Source organism: Podarcis erhardii (genome assembly GCF_964252035.2).
Source record: "Podarcis erhardii genome assembly, chromosome: 1".
NCBI lineage: Eukaryota > Metazoa > Chordata > Lepidosauria > Squamata > Lacertidae > Podarcis > Podarcis erhardii.
The window spans coordinates 50,213,827-50,234,090 of NC_138497.1; the positions used below are offsets into that span (position 1 = coordinate 50,213,827).

Here is a 20,264-nt window from a genome sequence, read left to right on the forward strand (position 1 = left end):
TAAAAGGCGAAAGGTGGGGGGGGGGGCTAAAGACAAAAAGAAATTTTGGAGGAATTAAATATATATATATATATATATATATATATATATATATATATATATATACACACACAAAACTCTATGACATTGAACCATTGGATTCCCAAATCTTCACAAAACTCCTAGGGAAAAAAGATAATTCCAAGATTTAACCAGACTCACCAGGATTCATTAGATCAATCTTTTACTCTAGCAGAAATCCAAAATGGGGTCAAAAATATGAAGCTCCACAATGATTCTGGTCCCAGCAGATTCATTAGCCTTCCCTTCTGAAATTGTTTATTGACAATACAGAATAGAGGCCAAATTCCTTAAACTATTTCATTGATTAATGTGGATGCTTAATTATTTACAGGCATATTGGCCAGTAGGCTTTCAAAAATTTTACCCAACTATGGATTCATAAGGCAAAGATCCACAGGCCTTCCCTATTATAGAAGGGTTCTCAATACAATTTTTGGAGTCAATCACATCCAGAACCGACTGTTCTCCTGATGCTGAACACAGTCAAAGCATTTGATTGTTTAAATAGGCAATATCTCTATGTTGCTTTGGTATTAGCGCGTCTTGGGTTGATATGCTTGATGCTCAGGAAAACCAGCTCATAGTATTGTTTAAAGATAACCTGAAGGAGGGGAAGAATACTGCTCTGAACTCCTTGGAGAAAGGACAGGATAAAATGCAATAAAATGAAGCCACAAGCATTAAAATCAAGAGAATACATATTTAAAAGCATGATCTTTTCGATCATATTGTAAAAATATCTAAATGTAACACTAGATTTAACATATAATGGGCACAATGCAGAAAGCTAAATGGCAGAGGAAAAACTACTGCTTGTGCAAGCTAGTCATGTAAAAGCTATATGCCAAATTAGTGGCATGAAACATTTGCATGCAGAACTTTCTCTATAATTATCCTGATTTTCTAAAATCTTGTACAGATTATGTGTGTTATGCAAAAAGCTACTCTTGAATTAAAGAGTGTTTCTTCATGTGGAAAAATATCACTGGGTAGTGGCTAGTACAGAAATGTTAAATTAATTTGTCTCTTTTGTAAGCACTTGAAGAAAAACTTTATTCCTTCTCTGCATAGAGATACAAGATTTCCATAAATTTTAAAGCTATAAAAAATATATCACTTTTCACTTTTTATGGGGGGGGGAGCCTTTTAGATTTGACTTTCTTATCAAAGCCAAACAACATTATTGCTTTAGATTCATAAAAACATCATTTGTAAACATAGAAAATTAATATTTTACATATTTATAAAATGTACAGAGCTACTTGCTTTTAAGCAGTTCCAAATTAAATCAAATGTCGCCCTAGCCCCAAGTAATGAACACCTAGTTTGGCACTCTCATGAAGATGGCAGTACCCTCTGCAGAAATGAATCTTAGATCTGAGTGGTGCATTAGGTCTGAAGTATATACATAGGAACCGTCATTCTCTAATGCTATATGGCATTGTCTTACATAAAGTATTCCCACCACATATCGAGTGGAGAATAGCTTTCCTTTTTTATAAAAATAAATAAATCACTAATTACAAAAAGTTTTTCAAATTTCCTTCAGTGGTGCCCCACTGAATTAAAAGCATTCTTGCGGGAAATCGGAAACTACGAACACACACACACACACACACACACACACACACACTTTACATCTCTATTCCTGTCCCCCATCACATCTAAGATATTAGGGCTGAGGTACATGTTATGTACAGCTTTTCTGTTATCAGTGAAAGCAGCTGCAGACAAACAAGGAAGGACTTTGAACAGACTAATGGATGGAAAAGATGGCATGGAGTAGCCCCTCTCCCCCTGCCCCCATTCCTCTGCTCATTTAAGACACCTGCAGCTATTTTCCCCAGGACACTGCCCTTGGGGACAAGAACCATGAACTAGAAATCTAGTCCTGCTCTTACTCAGACTCATAGTACTAGTAATATACCATCAGGGCTGATGGGGTGTGTGGCAATATATTCTAAGTAGTGCTATCCCAAAAAACACCTCTTTTGTGGGGAAATTCCTGTTGCAAACCCTGCTTTGGGCAGTGAGGTATGTCATATATGACAACAAGAAAAAATGGTCTCATGGATACTAAATGCTGAATATTGCCAGCTGAGTCTGTGGCTGAACTGAAGCAGTAGTCAGTGGCAGTGCCTGGATAGCTAAATGCAAGAGTTGAGTAGTTTTGACCACTGAGGTGCTCTAATCTCTAAGATGCCTGGGTGAGGGGCAGAGGAAAGCAGCATATAGTAGATTCATAGCCACATGGAGACTACTGCTGCAACTCCCAGTCATTTCATTTTAAAGGTGATCCAATCCATCTCCTGCATAGCAGGGTCCTGAGGACAGCTATGATGTTTTTAAAAAATGCAGTCCCCTCTCCCCAACACTTTCTTTTTTAAAATCTAAAGCAAGCCACCACTCACTGAAAATTCTTGGGAAAATTTTCTCCTTTCCACAGATACACTCTGAAACTCAGTCCACAGCTGGGTTCAGCTGAAGATGAGCCCTACCATCAAAACTGAGCTAAAAATCTAATATTTAACTAGAAAGTGAGAGAAGTATCAGACTGTTCAGTCTTCCGTTGCAACACAATTCAGCCCCCAGCAGAATACTATCATCTGCGTGCAACCTTCAACTGACAGGAATCATCCTCATTTGAGAAAAGCAATCATGCAACACTTTATGCTGCAGGGTTGTTTTTCTTGCCAGGATACTAAGTGTCTTCGGGGACCCTCAGAAAACCTACCATTCCCTTTTTACTTATAAAACCCAAGTGTCTACACATTTACAAATCCTTACAATAGATCCCATTTCTATGGATATCCATTTTGGAGTGGACATTTGAAGTTCTTCACAACCTGCTTACTATTTTACCAACATGAAAAAATCATTGTTCATTGCATGTTGGGCTACCTCATATAGTTGAGGTTGGGCTACCTCAACTATATATATTTCAATTCCATTTATTAACATGTTCAGGTTCTTTTACAGGTCCTGATGGACTAAGTAGGCAGAGTAAAAAAGTTATTTATTACTACCCTTTCTGTTCCATATGTTAGCCAAGTACATGACCATGAGACAATGACTACTAAACATGGCATTTCCCACTTCTAAAGAGTCCAACATTTGTATCTAGCAGGTATGGGGAATAAAACCAGGTGTCTCTTATATCCCAGTCTCTTACCCTTCTGTACTGGCTTAATAATAATAATAATAATAATAAATTTTATTTATATCCCGCCCTCCCCAGCCGAAGCCGGGCTCAGGGCGGCTAACAACACTAAAACAGTACAGCATTATAAAACAGTATAAAAATGGATTAAAATGAATTAAAATCAAAATTGATGGCAACCATAAACTAAAGTTTTGTAAAGATTGCCAGAGGAGGGAGTCAGGCTGCGCCCTGACCAAAGGCCAGGTGGAACAGCTCTGTCTTGCAGGCCCTGCGGAAAGATGTCAAGTCCTGCAGGGCCCTTGTCTCTTGTGAGAGAGCGTTCCACCAGGTTGGAGCCGCAGCCGAAAAAGCCCTGGCTCTAGTTGAGGCCAGCCTAACCTCTCTGTGGCTTGGGACCTTCAAGATGTTTTTATTTGAAGATCGTAAGTTCCTCTGTGGGGCATACCAGGAGAGGCGGTCCCGTAGGTACGAGGGCCCTAGGCCGTATAGGGCTTTGAAGGTTAAAACCAGCACCTTAAACCTGATCCTGTACTCCACCGGGAGCCAGTGCAGCTGGTATAGCACCGGATGAATGTGATCTCTAAGCGAAGACCCCGTAAGGAGTCTCGCTGCAGCATTTTGCACCCGCTGGAGTTTCTGGGTCAGTCTCAAGGGCAGCCCCATGTAGAGCGAGTTACAATAATCCAGTCTGGAGGTGACCGTCGCGTGGATCACAGTGGCTAGGTCAGGGCGTGAGAGGTAAGGAGCCAACTGCTTAGCTTGGCGGAGATGAAAGAATGCCGCCTTTGTTATAGCTGCAATCTGCGCCTCCATGGAGAGGGAGGTATCGAAGATTACACCCAAACTCTTAACGGACGGTGCTGGCACTAATTGCACCCCCGCAAGAGATGGGAGTTGCCCCCTCAGCCCCCTGTCGTCCCGTCCCAGCCAGAGGACCTCTGTCTTCGAAGGATTTAACTTCAGCCGGCTCCCACGTAACCATCCAGCCACAGCCTCCAAGCATCTGATCAGTGTGTCTGGGGCAGAGTCCGGGTGGCCGTCCATCAACAGATAGAGTTGGGTGTCATCAGCATACTGATGGCAGCCCAGCCCAAAACTCCGGACAAGCTGGGCGAGGGGGCGCATAAAGATGTTAAAAAGCATTGGGGAGAGTATTGCACCCTGGGGCACACCACACACCAAGGAGTGGCGGGATGACAATTCCCCCCCAAGCGCCACCCTCTGTCCCCGACCGGAGAGAAACGAGCGCAGCCATTGAAGGACTGTGCCCTGGATCCCCACGTCGGCAAGGCGGTGGTCCAGGAGTTCGTGATCGACCATGTCGAAGGCTGCTGACAGGTCTAGAAGAATCAGCAGCCCCGACCCGCCTCGATCCAGCTGCCTGCGGAGATCATCTGTTAGGGCGACCAGAGCCGTCTCAGTCCCATGACCAGCGCGGAAGCCGGACTGGAATGGATCCAGAGCCGGCTTAAGGAAAGGACCTTGGTACTGAAAAATCAGTATCGCTCAGGATGATTCAAACGTTAAGCTGGGGTGGGGGCAAAAACCTGTACTGAGTCTCCAAGCCATGATAACTAGAAGATAATCTAACAGAACTATTTCTTCAAGTAAAAGGAAGGTAAGCAAGTATGCTGGGGAATACAGACTATCATAAATTGTTGATTAGAAGGAGATAAAGCCCTAAGGATGCCTATTCAGAGCTTATCTGAAGCCCAGGGCAGAACTCTTGTTAGAATAAAGTTATACACTCAAGCAAAAAAGTAGCCAGTGCTTAGCCCTCCGAGGCCCAGTGCCAAGTGTACCCAGCTGTGCCCCTCCTCTCCATGGGCCTGGCCCTAAGTGCTGGAGAAAGTTAGAATTATGGGTTACAGTTTTTACCTGAAATTACTGGATCTTAAAAGGAACATTAAATTTGCACTATCCCCAAACTTTCACCATCAGCTTCCACAAATATAGTACAAACAGCCAACTACTATACCACCACACAAACATAGCACCCTGATGTCTCCTTCGACCTCAGAAAAGACATATGCCAGAACAAAAAAGTATTTTGTCCTTTACATTAACACAGAGAAAATGCAACTTCAGTACAGTATACCAACATTGAGAAAGTTTTTATCAACTTACCTGAGAGACTCTGCCATTCGTCGTAAGTCTTCATTTTGCTGTTTTAATCGTTCAAGTTTTGCTAATATCTTTGATAGTTCACGACTAGAATGGTCTGGGTGTTCATTGTCTCGTACTAAGTGTCCGCCTATGTAAAACAGCAAGGTCCCCCAAGCAAAAAGGATGAGCATAATCCAACGCCAGGAGCCAGTCCATGGCCGCATTTTCAGAAGTTCTATCCACTACCAAATAGTTTTTGTTCACAAAGCAAACATTGTAACTCCTCAATCAGTACAAAGATTCCAAGGTTTCTGTGTCTTTGATTCACCACATTGTGCTTCTCACAGCATTTCTCCAACAGTAAAACTTTAAAACAATTATCACTGAAGATGCACAATCCAAGTTCTAATGTCACAGATGTTTTGTTTTTATAGTCTGTGGGAAAAGAAACAAAATGAAGTTACATTTTGTGATTTAAAGCTAGTAACATATATTGAAGTAAAGCTTAAATGAGTTGGTGTTGAATTTCAAGTCAGTTAATAGCATTATAATGTTTCAGCAACTTGCAAAGGAATAGTCTCTAAGCAACTGCATGTATAGAAATGACAAAAAAAAACACTAAAAAGTAGCACATTTGTTTACACAGTGCTGTTTTGAACTTTAGAAAACTGCAACTAAATCGTAAGAGACCTTATGCAGCAGATTTGGATTTATTCTTTCTTGCAAAACAATACACTTGTAAGTGGAATGGATAGTACTTATAACACATAATATATTTTCTTCTCTTTGAGCAAACTTACTAGCAACTTCAGAAGTTTAAGTTCTCTTATACTGGTCTTGATGTCTTGCTTCTGCCATGCTGCTAACAAAAGAAGCCATGCATTGGCTTTTTGAGGCATTTGAACTGAGGCTAGGGGCTTGCTTCACTCCAAACCATTCATAAACAGAAGCCAGAGTTTGTCCTCATTCACATTAAACCAGTTTATTTTGAAAATGAACCAAGTCAATAACATCATCTTATTGCAGAAGAGCCCTTGTAAAAATCAGGGTAAAAGAGCAAGATAAAGGTGACATCCGTTCCAAAGATTTTCTTCCACTTCCACAAGAGCTGTGATTCACAGAAGCATAACAACTGGTATAATTAACTACCCACACCACCTGCAAAAACCAAAACCAAGGGTAATCAATAACCAGGGCCTGAAAAAGAAGGACCATCTAGACCCAGTTATCATGCAACTTTGAACCAGTATGCACAGTCATTTGCCAGAGTTCTCTGTTAAAAGTCCTGCATTCAAATGCCTAGCACTATGGCATTACAGCAGTAGTCTGTGTTGTAATTTTGATTAACTATCCTTCATTGTTTTTCTGCAGCACTATCCATATAATTCACATGCAGGACAATAATGGCCTCCATGTTCCATTACATCCTCAGTTGAGAGGCCCACTATATCAGCCAGAATCTTAAAATAGACAATCCGCACTATGTACTTCACAGCCTCACTCTAGTCATATACGCATACACAGTATTAAAACAGAGTCTTGATGTGTTAAGTATATAGTAACTTCCCACTTCTTTGTCTACCTTATATTTCACCTGCTGTAGTTTAACTCCCAATACTTTTTGGCACTGTGTGAGCTTTCACTAGCCCCTTACACAGGCAGTCATGGAATAGTAGCAGCTTTTTTCCTTCTACTTACCATTTTTGGAATGGAAGTCTAAATAGATAAAGGAAGGTGGTTAATACTTAGCAAGATGTACTTAGGTCACTAAGCTGGCTATAACCCCAGAAAACCAATGTAAGCAACAGATCACACTAAAAAGGAGAAATCATTTTTCTTGATACAATAAAATGTTAATCGACTAAAAACATAGCATTTCAGAATTACAATCTTTCTTGAGTTCTGAAAGCCCACTACTGTTATTATCTTGCATTTTATGCTGCGAACTGCCCTGAGATGGACAAATGAAGGACAGATACAAATTTAAATAAATAAATAAATAAATAATAGTAATAATAACAACATTAATGTTAAAAAGTAAATGAAAGCATTATATTTGCTTTCAGTAACAACTTTGCAAAATTTTAAAAAAGATGTAGCCAGAATGAATCCATGTGTCAAGCAACTACAGCCAAAACATTTGCTGTCTCCAAAGTTGCCATCACAGTGCAATTTTGTAAGATCTGGGGCTCGGAACACACACCAAGTAATTCAAAACTCCTGTGTTTTTATTTTGAGATCTACTTTCTTACTAAAACCACAAGCTCTTAATAGGACATAAATATATAGTTGCTTTGGAGAACAGTTGGTGAAGGTTCTCTTAGAATTCAAAATTCTATGATAAAAAATCCATATTGTATCCATGATATCCTGTTGCAAAATTATTTGGTGCTTTAAATTGAAGCAAAGTATAAAACTTTCCACTTCGAATTTGAAGTAATTTAAACAAGGAAGAATCTAGAACATAAAATGTATTCATTCCAGCATTAAGAATTAAGCATTAAGCAGCATGCTGCAAACACAAAATCATAATTAAAATGGTATTACACACACTTGTATAAAATCATTAAAATAGTTGACAGAAAACCCTTATACAAGTGATGCCATACTGGACAAAGCAACAATACCTACTACCTATATCAGTGTGTCAAACCAACCTACAATGTCAGATTCACTTTGCAGTTTTCCTGCTTGGCCACTTGGGGACACTGTGATACCACACATTCAGCTGGGTGCCTCCCCCCATCCCCACCCATCCTAGCATAAGATGCAGCAACTGAATGATGTCAGGTGCTTATTAATTCAAAGCTTTCATGCCAGTGTTTTACTTCATCATCCAGCCAAAGCCTGTAACCAAACTCCCTACTCCTTACATGGCAATTTATTAATTTCTGTAGTTACTATTCCTGAGATGGCAACCTACCCACCTTTTACTTCTCAGGCACAATACAAGCTAAATAATTTGGGCTCTTAGGAGACCAACTCTTCATACATATCAGCATTATCTCTATAGGCAACCAAGCAAAGCCTTGACATGCTCCTTCAAGGCACAATTAACAGAGTGGTGTTATCTGCCTCTATACCCTTGTTTTGTAATCCCTTCCACAGAGGTCCGCCCAGACAGAGATGGAATTCTCCCAGAAGCAAGTGAGACTAGACCTGTGTTCAAACTCCTGCTCAGATATGCAGTTCACCTTTGTGGAACAAGACTCTCTCTATTCCGCACTTACTATGTTAATATTTTATATAGTTCTCACGAGTCTCACAAGCTGCTCTGAGCTACTTGGAGGGGGGGGGAGTTCTTGTTAATAAATGCAAGGAGGAGTAAAAGCTAATCTACGCATACAGATCAAGCAGTGTGCATTTTCTTGGATTATGCCACTTGGACTAGTCTGAATGCCTGAATGCTTATAGGAGGCAAGGGGGAGAGAAACTACTCCCTGCATGCATATACAACTGAGAAAGCTAGCCTATAACCCTTCTCTCAAACTTGTGGGCTTTCTACATGCAAAAAATACTTTCCTCAGAGAGCATTTATACATGTGGCTTTATTATTTATTTAATTTATATATTTCCATTCTATCCCATGGGCTCAGAGGGGGCTATGTCAATTCTTCTAAATGCTAACCCCTCTCCACAGCGGCTCACGATCAAGGATTCTATTTGTCTATATTCATCTTTATAACTGTTAAGAAAGTAATTGATTCCAATATCCAAGGTACTGACAGAAATACTCAAAAATGATCCACTTCATTTGCTTTCATGTTATTGTTATTGTTATTTATTTATTAAATTTATATACCACCCTATACCCGCAGGTCTCATCTATAATCCCGCATGTTCCTACTACAGGGGGCGGGGGCAAGAAGAGTATGAAAATGTGGCATTTTAACCATTCACTTAAAACTTATGTCAATGAAGTTTACTTAATAGCCAGCACCGAACAATTCAAGCCATACAAAGAACAGAACAGTGGCCTGCTAAAGTTTTCTTGTTCTCTCTGAACTAGGCAAACTTTCCAGAGCAACATTTAGTACTGTTGAAATCCAAGATATGGACATTTGCAATTCAAGACGCCATGAAAGTAATTACAAAAAAGCCCAAGAAAACCATTTTATCATATTTCCACTACTGAGAAGGCCTTCTGTCTGGTTCCCTATAACCTCACTTCTCATAGTGAGAGAACCTCCAAAAGACCCTCAGTGCTGAACCTCAGTGTCTGGGCTAAACAATGTGGGTAGAGGTCCTCCTTCAGGTATACAGGGCAGGAGATAGAAATAACAAGAAAAAGGGTACAGCCAAGCATAGCCTAATACAAATAATATCTACTCTGCAAGAATTTTAGATGACCATGTGAGCAATATTCTAAACTTCATAAATATAGAAAGCCTTTTCAGTCATTAGTTTTAATAAGCATGCCGTATAGGTAATAATCACAAAGTTATAATTAATTCTGCTGAAATTAAAACTAAATCAGTGCACTTTAAAATTCTCTTACTTATTTCCTGAAAATAGGAAAGTGACATTATATGTGGGGCAGGGACTACTTCTCTTTGATCCAGCTATGAATTTAACAGCTTAATAATGTGATAATTTGAGTGAATTCTGTGAACAGCAACAACTAATTGTTGTGCAACTCATATACTGAATAGGCACAGATTTGGTGGAAATTTAATATTTCATGGGTTAAGGTATACATTTTCCAAAAAAACATTACTTAAGCATTTATTTCATGTCCATCTTCTATGCAAATAAGAGTAACCTGCTTTGGACAATTTAAGTTTGCATCAGAAATTTAACTAATGTCCAATAAAATGTCCTAGGGAATAATTTGATTTAACATCTTTATTCTTATGTCCCGTCATCCAGTTTAGAGAGATTGTTTCAGAGTTATTCACTAACATTTTTTGTTTTAACCACTCAAAATCACTCTGACATCAGCAAATCTGGCCACCTCATTGCTTACCCCTTACTCTAGGCCATTTATGCCAGTTAAAAAGCATTGGCTCTAATACAAGTCCTCCTAGGGAGATCCCACATGTTATGCAGTGTTTGAAATTCCCCATGCGCCAAGCACATTTTGCTATTGGTGTGGGTCCAATTGCGACTATACAATTTCTGGGTGCCAGATTGGTGACTGACATCTCCATCAAGTCAGCTGACTCGCATGCAATCCTCCATCATCACATCAAGTAAATTAAGCACATGGATGAGTACATATATAGTTGTCTGTGCTGCAGCCTTTCCACACGCCACCCAAATGGAACTCACAAAGCACAGTTAAAAAACCTCTGCCTTTGTCCATAATTAATATCATTTCCATTTCTACTTTGTGTGCTTCACCTTCTTGAATACTGAGACAAATGAACTGCTGTTAGAGCAAGATATAGTCAAGTAATGTAGTTGAGCTAATAGAATCATAGGATTGTAACATTGGAAGGAATCCTGAGGATCATTTAGCCCCAAACCCTGGCAAGTAGAAATTCTGTTGTGGCGATCGTAACCATAAGGTTTAAGGAGCCATTTGATGCCTAGTTTATATATCTGAGTTTCTGACACAGGTTACATCCCTCCATTAAAAAAACTGTCTGTTTATTCCTCCTTGCACCTTTTTGTTCTTTACCAACTCATAAAAGGAAGTCTCGTCTTATTCCATGACTGCTAAGTCTGCTCAGCGACCTTTGTTGAAAAGTTGTAATAACTTTTTTGAAACTCCAGATAAATACCAGATTATACCTATACATATGCTTGTTCACACACTCAAAAAAACAAGCTTAGTGAGACAGAATTTAACTTTGCCCTGTTAATTCTTTTCCAGCAAGACTTGTTCTTCTATATACTCAACAATTTTATCTTTTTATAATGTGTCCGACCAAGTTACCAGGAACAGACACTCACACAATTGGCTTTTAAAGGGAGGAGGAGAGAAAGAATTGTACAGTAGGAAGGGACCACAAGGGTCATACAGTCCAAACCCCTGCAATGCAATAATCTTTTTGCCCAACGTGGGGATCTGGGAACTTTTAAAAAATGGTGGCAAATTAGGTGCAGTTCTCTGGGAAAGAGACCGTTCTCAGTGGCATGTTATGCATTTTTGTTAGAAGATCAGCAATTTCACATTAGATTTCTTTAAGAATTGTAAGATGGGTACCATTTGGACTTGGTGATTTGTCATTTTCGATTTGTCAATAAAGTCTAGAACTTACTCCCTAGTTTGTTCTTGGCTTACCACTCATAATTTGTTTGGGAGAAACAAGCCATGAACTCATATTTAAACATGACAAGTCAGACTCTGGCCTGATTCATTTGCAGCACAGCAGCAGCAGGAATAAAATAGGAGTGCCACAGGAACGTCAAAACAGTGTGTACCAAATTGTCTTAAGTTATTGTTTAATGTGGAATGTTCTCCCCAGGTGCCATCTGGTGATATCTCTATCAAGTTTTAGGCACCAGGCAAATAACTTTCTCTTTACCTGGACTTCTGGCCCTTATGAAAGTGGTATTGTGGCCTCTTCTGGTAGGGCTGGACTTTTTGCCCTGCCTTTTGTTTAGCTGTATTTTTAGTCTCTTAATTTGTATTGTTGTCTTTTACTTTTGTTCTCAAATGGTTTTAAGTCGCTTTGGATTTCTTTTTAAGAAAAGTGACTAACTAATACTGATGGTACCATGATTTGCAACTTGGGCCATTATGTGGGCACACCGTGACCAGTTTTCCATCACCCAAGCTGCAGTGCTGGCTCAGAATGGCTCTAAATCAAGTCTACAATATCAAGTATTTCAAAAATGTCCAGGCCAACACTACTGTGTGTGAAATATTCAGCAAACACTTCTAGCTTCAGTATTTTACTGTATAGGATTTAGTGTGCATATCCATAGGAAAATGTGATATATGAACATACATATAAGCTCTATTGAATGGCTCTATTAAAAACAGGCTTAAACATAAGGATAGCAAATCAAACCTATAATACAACTTTTTCTTCTTTTGTAGTTCTTGCCCAATATTCAAATAGCATTTGAAAATCCTTTTAATGAAAAGAAAACAAATTCATTTTCTTATGGAAAAATAGAATTTTAATAATCAATGCTATCAGTGGCTATGAGTCATGATAGCATATATATTTTCTTTAATATCAGTGTCAGTATAACACTGATTACCAGTTGTTATGGGGATATACTACTTGTTGGGTTAATGTGCTCTTGTGGGCTTCCCACAAGCATCTGGTTGACTGCTGTGGGGACTGAATGTTGAACTGGATGGGCCTTTGGGCTGATCTAATAGTGTTTTTCTTGTTTTCTTCTACTTAACCTTTGACAATTCTGTACAAATCAGTCAACAGGTGAAGGATAGGTAGCAGCTTTCCCAGGGACAATACGCACCAAAATAGAAACTCAGTCAAGGCAAGTGGTAACCACCATTACTTAAAGGAACTCTGTATTGATTCAAAGTCTATGTTGCAGCTCCCAACAAGACTGCCAAGCTTTCTACTCTAAAGCTCAAAGGACCCTGGAATATAAGGATCTTAATGCAAGGACACCCCCATAGTGACAGAGTCCAAGAGTGTTGAAGTAACATATGTGAAGCCTGACTGGCACACTGCAGAGTTAAGTCCTTAGAGCAGCTGCTGTCCACAGTTGGAACACTCTCTCCTCTGCTGAATATAAGGACAATGTGCAAATCTAAATTGTAAAGTTTACCTCTGGGAACCAAGTGACTAACAAATCTAATAAACAATAACAACAATGCATTCCAGCAGTTCAACACCCAAAAGCCTTTTTATATACAATATCACCAGTTGGGTAGAGGGGCCTGCTAATATTGCCTTAGATTTCCACCAGGCAGCCAGTGCAACTATACTCAATATAATTTTAAGAATGGCCCTCATTTTACCTAACAAGCAAAACAACAACCCTAGTTATGTCCTCTCTCTCTCTCCAGGTGTTTTGTTGTTGTTGTTTTGCATTCTCACATGCAAGTACTTTTCCCCCACTTGTATGACTGGATGATTCTGCAGGTATTCAGTTTGAAATTTCACCCTGTTTGTAGTATTGTATTGTTTATGATAATGCTTCATATTAGTATAATCATTTCAGATACAGTCATACCTCATGTTGCGTCCGCTTCAGGTTACGTGTTTTCGTGTTGCGTCCTGCGGCAACCCGGAAGTACCAGAATGGGTTACTTCCAGGTTTTGCCGCTCACACATGCGCAGAAGCTCTAAATCGCGCCACACGCATGCACAGACGCAGCACTTCGGCTTGCATCACTTCCGTGTTACGGTCGGGCCTCCAGAACAGATCCCGCCCATAACACGAGGTTCCACTGGATTTGACACACTTAACTGTTATCAGGAACAGTTACTTTGCTCTCAACATAATGTTCTCTTTTAGAGGGTCAGTTTATAATTCCCTTTGCAAAACAGAGGCAAAACTGATTATGGCACAGGAAACACAAGCCCCTGTAGGCTTGCTATGGGGTAAATAGCAATCTCTGGGAGAGATTTAGATTAAGGAAATCGTTAACTCCACCTTTCACAATATTGCAGCCATAATCTAATGGGGGTGTGGGATGCAACACCTACTCTTAGCTAAAAATAGAAACATTAAGGAATCTCTCATCCATTTTGGCACACATAGAGGCTGTTGTAGAAACTCAGTATCACATCCCCACCACCAGCAAGCTCATGCACACTTTGTTTTACAAAGCCAAAGTGTGTGCAGCCTTTCAAAGAGCAAATCCCTCCAGGGGAAAATAAACAATCCAAACCAGCTATATGTTTAGAGCAAAAGCAGGTTGCTTCTTTAATCCAATGCATGCATCCTTGTTCACTATCGTATAAAGAAGTTGTGACAGAACATAATCCAGAGCAATTTCTACAAACAGAAATTGGCTGATAAATGCAACCTATCCCATAAGTTTTATATATCTTTAACTAATCTGTTAAGAGTTTGAGTTTCAGAAGGCAGTGCCAACAAAGGATATGTTTACTTGATCAAGTTTATGCTCTACTTAAAACTAGTGTTTAGTAAACTGCTTGAGGGGAAAAACCTCTTGAAAAGGGTTCTAATGGATGCTATAGTTATTAGCATTGTTACTGAAAGGCACTTCAGATTTCTTTTAAGAAAATAGCAAACTACAAAATGAGCTCAAATCAGCAACCAGAAAGCAGCACAGCACTGCATGTGCTATTACAGTTCATATAAACTGTGCATATGCTGAATTACACCATCAAGCTTTTTTAAAAAACAAAAACCTAGCTGCTGATAAGGCAAAATGAAACAAACAAAAGCTTCTGGTTATAACAAGATGATGGCACTGAGTGCAAAATGAAATGCACTGCATTAGAATTCATCTTTAAAAGCAGTTTACACTTTTTTTTTTTCAAGAGTTAAAATCAGTTTGAAACCTTAACTGGACATTAAGCATCTTCAACTTGTATACTAAATGTCATACAAGATCTCATTCTCCAAGGGAGTTATCAAATTACAAAATAAATAGAATGTCATATAAGAATGTCAAAAGGGCAAGTTAAACCAAAGTCCTCACTTTGCTCAGCCAGACATATATGATCCTCTCCAACCTAGCATAATCAGGAAAATAACAAGGCTCCAACAAGGAGCACACTGAATTTGCAGTCACCCTCCATTAGTTGCATACATTTTAAAAAGATTTCTTCAGTTTGCATCAGTTACCATTTAAAACTACCGGTAAATCATGGATCAGTATTTCATGCTCAAACACTCCAGTCTCTACACATTTATTTCATCCTTCCACTCTTTCCTCCCCTCACATGCTCTGAACATGTCCTAGTTTGTGGTAACCCATAGTTTGCAATTACATCCAAAACTAAACTAGTTGTGCCTATCCTGCCAACCAAGTTAGGCAGAGCACATATTCCCGTGGTGCAAAAAATTAAAATAAAATCACAGAATAGATACAAAGAGTGCACATATGTACATACATCACTACTTTCCTCTCTAAAATACTGATAAACATCAACTGTAAAAAGATTAGGCCTGTGCACCAGATTTGTCTAAATTCTGAATCAAATCAGGCCTGTCCAAGCAGATTTATATCCTGTTTGGATTGGGTAAAAGCAGATAAAATTACAGAGTGGGTCCAGTTTTTCCCCAAATAGGTTCATACAGATTTGTACAGATTTATAGCTCAAAGGAATATCTCAGAAAACCAGCGTCTCTCCAACACCATACAAGGAGAATGAAGTGTGCATGCACACGAAAGCTCATACCAAGAACTGACTTAGTTGGTCTTTAAGGTGATACTGGAAGGAATTTGTTTTGTTTTGATACAAGGAGAATGCTAGAGTGAGGAGAGGAGTAAGAGGTAGGGGAGCAGCTGCAATTGCTAAGCAGCTTGGGAGGTGTAACCTAGTGGGTTTACACAAAACTTTTGTATTATTAACCAGTCAGCCAAAATTAATGTGCATGTTAGCCAGAATTCTGACTTCAGAATTACTACTGCTCTTGCAGTTGCAACCCACAGTGATTATTATTAAATAGTATTTTGATTTTCCCTTCACTCATGGCTACTGCTTGCAATCTGCCCTCAATATGGCAGGATCTTTTTTAAGAAAAAGGAGGGGTAGTAAACTGTAAAGATGGCAAACATGAAGATCCCTGGAATTACCCACCTCCAATTGAACATGTTAATCATTTCTATAGGAACTATGATATCTTCAAATTCCATGTCCCTATGTATATTTTTATCTCTATGCTGCTGCTTGCTTATAATAGTCAGATCCTTACACCAGTGCCTCATATCTCAAACCTATTTTAAAACAAAAACCTCAGCATTCTGGAATGGGGCAAATACACATACATGGGAAATGGTGTGACTGAGCACTCGTAGTCCATTCTTTTAAAAAATCTTTTTAGGAAAAAGCTAAATTTAAAGGTGGCTCTGATAAAATCATAGCGCTATTGATCCAAAATTTGGCAGGGTTAATCCCCTCTATAAAAGCTACCATGTCCCCAAATTTCATGCCCCTGTGTCAAAAACAAGAAAGGTATGGTTATTTTCCTTTCACTATACAGGTCAATGAGATTTCTGGCAATTTGCAAAATTCAGATTCACAATGGTCCTAGAATGGTTAAAACCAGATTGTGCCCAATCTAGATTCACAAATTGGAGCTGCAAATTGTAACAGGGTGTCCATCCACAGCCCTAAAAAAAGATCTGGCTCCTGCTTGCTTTCATTCGAAAAGGAAACAGTTTATACATGAGTTCATTCATATCCAATGTGATACACATTTATGTGTACTATGGCACTGACACTTGAGTAAAAGTAACTACATAAGCCCCCAGACTCTAGCTCTACATGCACGGCTGGCTGATATATTTTTTTAGTGTGCTACACAGGACAGGCAAGGATATTGCATTAAGGTTAACATTTAGTCACACAGTCCCCCACATCATTGCAGAAAATTCTAGGTGTATTATTAGTTTACACAAAGAAACAATCTCACTGGAAATGATGTGCAATTCAAGACACGCACAATTGAAAGTGGATGCCCTCAAGTTGTTCCACCTCTGCTGACTACTTATTTCCATCAATATGAAGACTTAAAGTTTACCCATGAACGGAGTCAAAAGAGTTCTTCCAGTTCTACTCATGTTGAAAATGAAATTTTGATGTGCTTATGAAGAACAATCTTCTTAAGGAGGGGAAGTGGTCAAAAACAACAATCACTTTTTTAAATGCCAGAAAACAGAGACTGATAAACACAATAGTGAATTAAAATAGTGAAATAATCATGTGTTCATGCTGAATATCCCCTGCACTTGTGCTCAAATACTGCTGAAGAAGGTCATACCATCTCTAACTTCACAATTCTTTAACATTAGAGTGGAAAACTACCAAGAACTCAATAGCTGACTTTTCGCTCCCCATCACTGTACATACTTATATGATGGATTCTAAATGGCAGAATTTGATATTTTCTGTACTGATTACTACACTAGCACTTGATCATTCTATTTTTGCCCTTAGGAAATAATTTTGTATAATACTTATTCCTGAGGGACACACATACAAAGTCTAATGAAAGGATGAATTAAATAAAAAACGTTGAAATTTGATTTCTCAAGTTATGAAATTCAAATATCTTAAGAAAACTGAGACTGATTGAGAGACAATTAAAATATTTTATCAGATCTTATGTATAAACAATGACCACTTCTTTCAGTATAAGTGAATGATATTTTAAACAAGAGACAAGGGAGGCTGCTTACCACAAAGGTTTAGTATGGAGGAAGCACCACCAGAGTCCTGGAGAAATGTAAAACAGCCAGGAGTTAATGGTCATATATATGGTGGGAGGGGGAGCAGAAATACCAGGTATGGCAGGCGGTTCATGGTTTCAAATCTTAATAAGAAACTGAGAATGGCAGGAAGTGTCAAAAAGAAAGAGAGAATCCAACTTCAGTCTGTGAAGGAAGTATTCCCTGGCTGGTGGTGGGACAAACTGCAAAGGGGCCAAGAATTAGCTTGATACCAGCTCTCCAAGTCCTCTCCCATCCCCTGGGAAAGGAACTTGTAGCTACCTGCTAAGTTATAAGCTTTTCAAAGGTACCATCTATTCAGAATTCCCTATGGAGGCATGTAGAAGAAAAACAGAGTTGTTTACTTCTTAGTGTTCTTCCAGTGTTTCTTTCTGCAGTCACACATATCAAAGCAAGAAATGGAGAAGAATCTTCTGAAAAGCATTGAAGGAGATACAACAGTCTATTATATTGACCTACAGAGACCAATATAATAGGAGGATCCTCAAACTAGAACTTCAGTATAGCTTTCCCTGTAACCCATAAGCACCAGAAAATTTTGCTAATCTGTTTTTGTTTTTCGTTTTTTATAGCTCTCAATATAGCTCTCCCTGTAACCCATAAACACCAGCAAATTTTGCTAATCTGTTTTTGTTTTTTAAGTTGAGTCCTGAGTGAAGGGCAGCAAGATGCAGTCTTACTCCCAAGTCTACATTATGCTTTCAACAGATCTTGCATCACTGGAAAAGAAATTAATACAGCCAATATTCAAGAAGTCGAAACTTTAAAAAGCTCTACTTTCAAAGCTCTTTCCATAACCAACCATTACCATTTGGAAAGTATGTTTTCATCTACTAACACTTCACCCAGTTATCAGCCCAAAGTCATTTTCTAAAGTCATTTTCATATATGCACCTGAAGAAGAAGCCTTCCCTGGAATCTGCATGGTTGCCTCCCCTTACCACGCTACCTGCTGAAATTAAGTTTTGAAAGAAGGCTTGCAGATAGGCAGTAGGGTCATGTGGCCAGCATGACTATGCTGCTTCTGGCGAACCAGAGCAGCACAATGAAAAGCCGTTTACCTTCCCGCAGGAGTGGTACCTATTTATCTACTTGCACTTTGTGCTTTCGAACTGCTAGGTTGGCAGGAGCAGGGACTGAGCAATGGGAGCTCACCTCATCGCGGGGATTCAAACCGCCAACCTTCTGATCGGCAAGCCCTAGGATCTGTGATTTAACCCACAGCGCCACCCGCGTCTCAAATTCAAACCTATGGTGACCTAAAAGCACTTGCTCCCTTGATTGCTTTATATCTTTGCTTGGTTTGCACATATGGAGAGCACTTTTTATATTATCATCTTTATAATATACTGACTAGGGGAGACAGCATTTGGTTCACACAATGGTGAATGATTGGAAGTAATAAGAATCCTGTTTTAAGTGGGAAGGGAAACTATGCAGACTCTCCCACACTGCAAGCTACCACATTCAATGGAGGTCATCAACCAAGCTACCCTTTAAAACTATCTCAGCCAAAAGAAGAGAACTCTCTCTGAAACTTATTTCCCACAACCCCATATTGCCTGGAACAGTAATGTCTCACCCTGAATATGACTGATCTGTTTGAATGGTTCTATGACTTGAAAACAGAGGTTTTGTATGTTCTATTGTTACACAAGAAAATCTTAATAAAAACATGTTTTAAAAAACCACAATGTTTTCCTGACCTGAAGCTAGCTAATTCTCTTTCAGGAAAGTAGTTGGGGCAATATATTACAGACATAAAACATTAGTGACCAGGTTTCACATGCCTTCTACCTCTAACCCAATGTTTTTAACCCTTGAAGAAGGGTTCATCCTCCTTCATCCTTGGAGGATGAAAATATAGCCATCTTCCTTCCCACTCCTTGCAGGCTAAAATAAGGGGTTGTCCATTAGAACTACTGGTTGTGGAACTTTTTTCTTCCCCTACCTGCTCCAGTAAAGAAAGCAAGGTAAGAGTTTGGAACAGTGGCAGTTGGTGCCCACTAGACCTGGGAAGATGTCACAGGGTGTGTGGCCAACTTCCAGTTTTCTCCACAACTTGCTCCCTTGCAAATAGCATCTAACTGAAAAGTATTTTACAGCTGTCCCAGTTTTCTGATATGAGAAAAGTTGCATGGCCTCCACCAGTTCTGGCTCTTTCCCTATCCTCCTCTTTCAGCAAAGAAACAGTGAACACTCTAACCTTGCTGTTTATTAATACTTAGCACCCAACAGAGCTTTAGTTGTATGCTCGCTTTCATGAGTGTGCACACAGTTAAGTCACGCTTCTTCAGCAGTGAACAGGAACCTAGATGTCTGATCATTCAGTAATTCTCTCTCAATCTTGTTTAAACACACATAGCAAGTAAGGATCTTCATAGTCCTGTCCTAGTGTTATAAAATTTTCTTTACATTTCTGAGATACTCCTGATTGATTCGAGTTTATTCGAAGGGAAATAAAATCAAGATGGAGGTTCAAAAGGATCCCCTAGTCTCCCTAGACCAGTCCTATTGAAATTTATTACAGTTAAGAACAGTTTCAGGTTAAGAACGGACCTCTGGAACGAATTAAGTACTTAACCCACGGTACCACTGTATTTTAAAACTTTTTTTTACTGCTGGAGA

General features: G+C 39.3%; 1 protein-coding gene across 2 annotated transcripts in view; it reads right to left on the bottom strand.

The window, feature by feature from the left end:
- FUT8 (fucosyltransferase 8) overlaps window positions 1-20,264 on the bottom strand; it is an 89,436-nt gene that overhangs the window by 57,698 nt on the left and 11,474 nt on the right. For both annotated transcript variants that reach the window (XM_081855912.1, XM_081855913.1), the window contains exon 2: window positions 5,354-5,767. In XM_081855912.1, coding sequence (XP_081712038.1) covers window positions 5,354-5,556 — 203 coding nt within the window. In that variant the 5' untranslated portion in view covers window positions 5,557-5,767. The remainder of the gene's footprint in view (window positions 1-5,353; window positions 5,768-20,264) is intronic.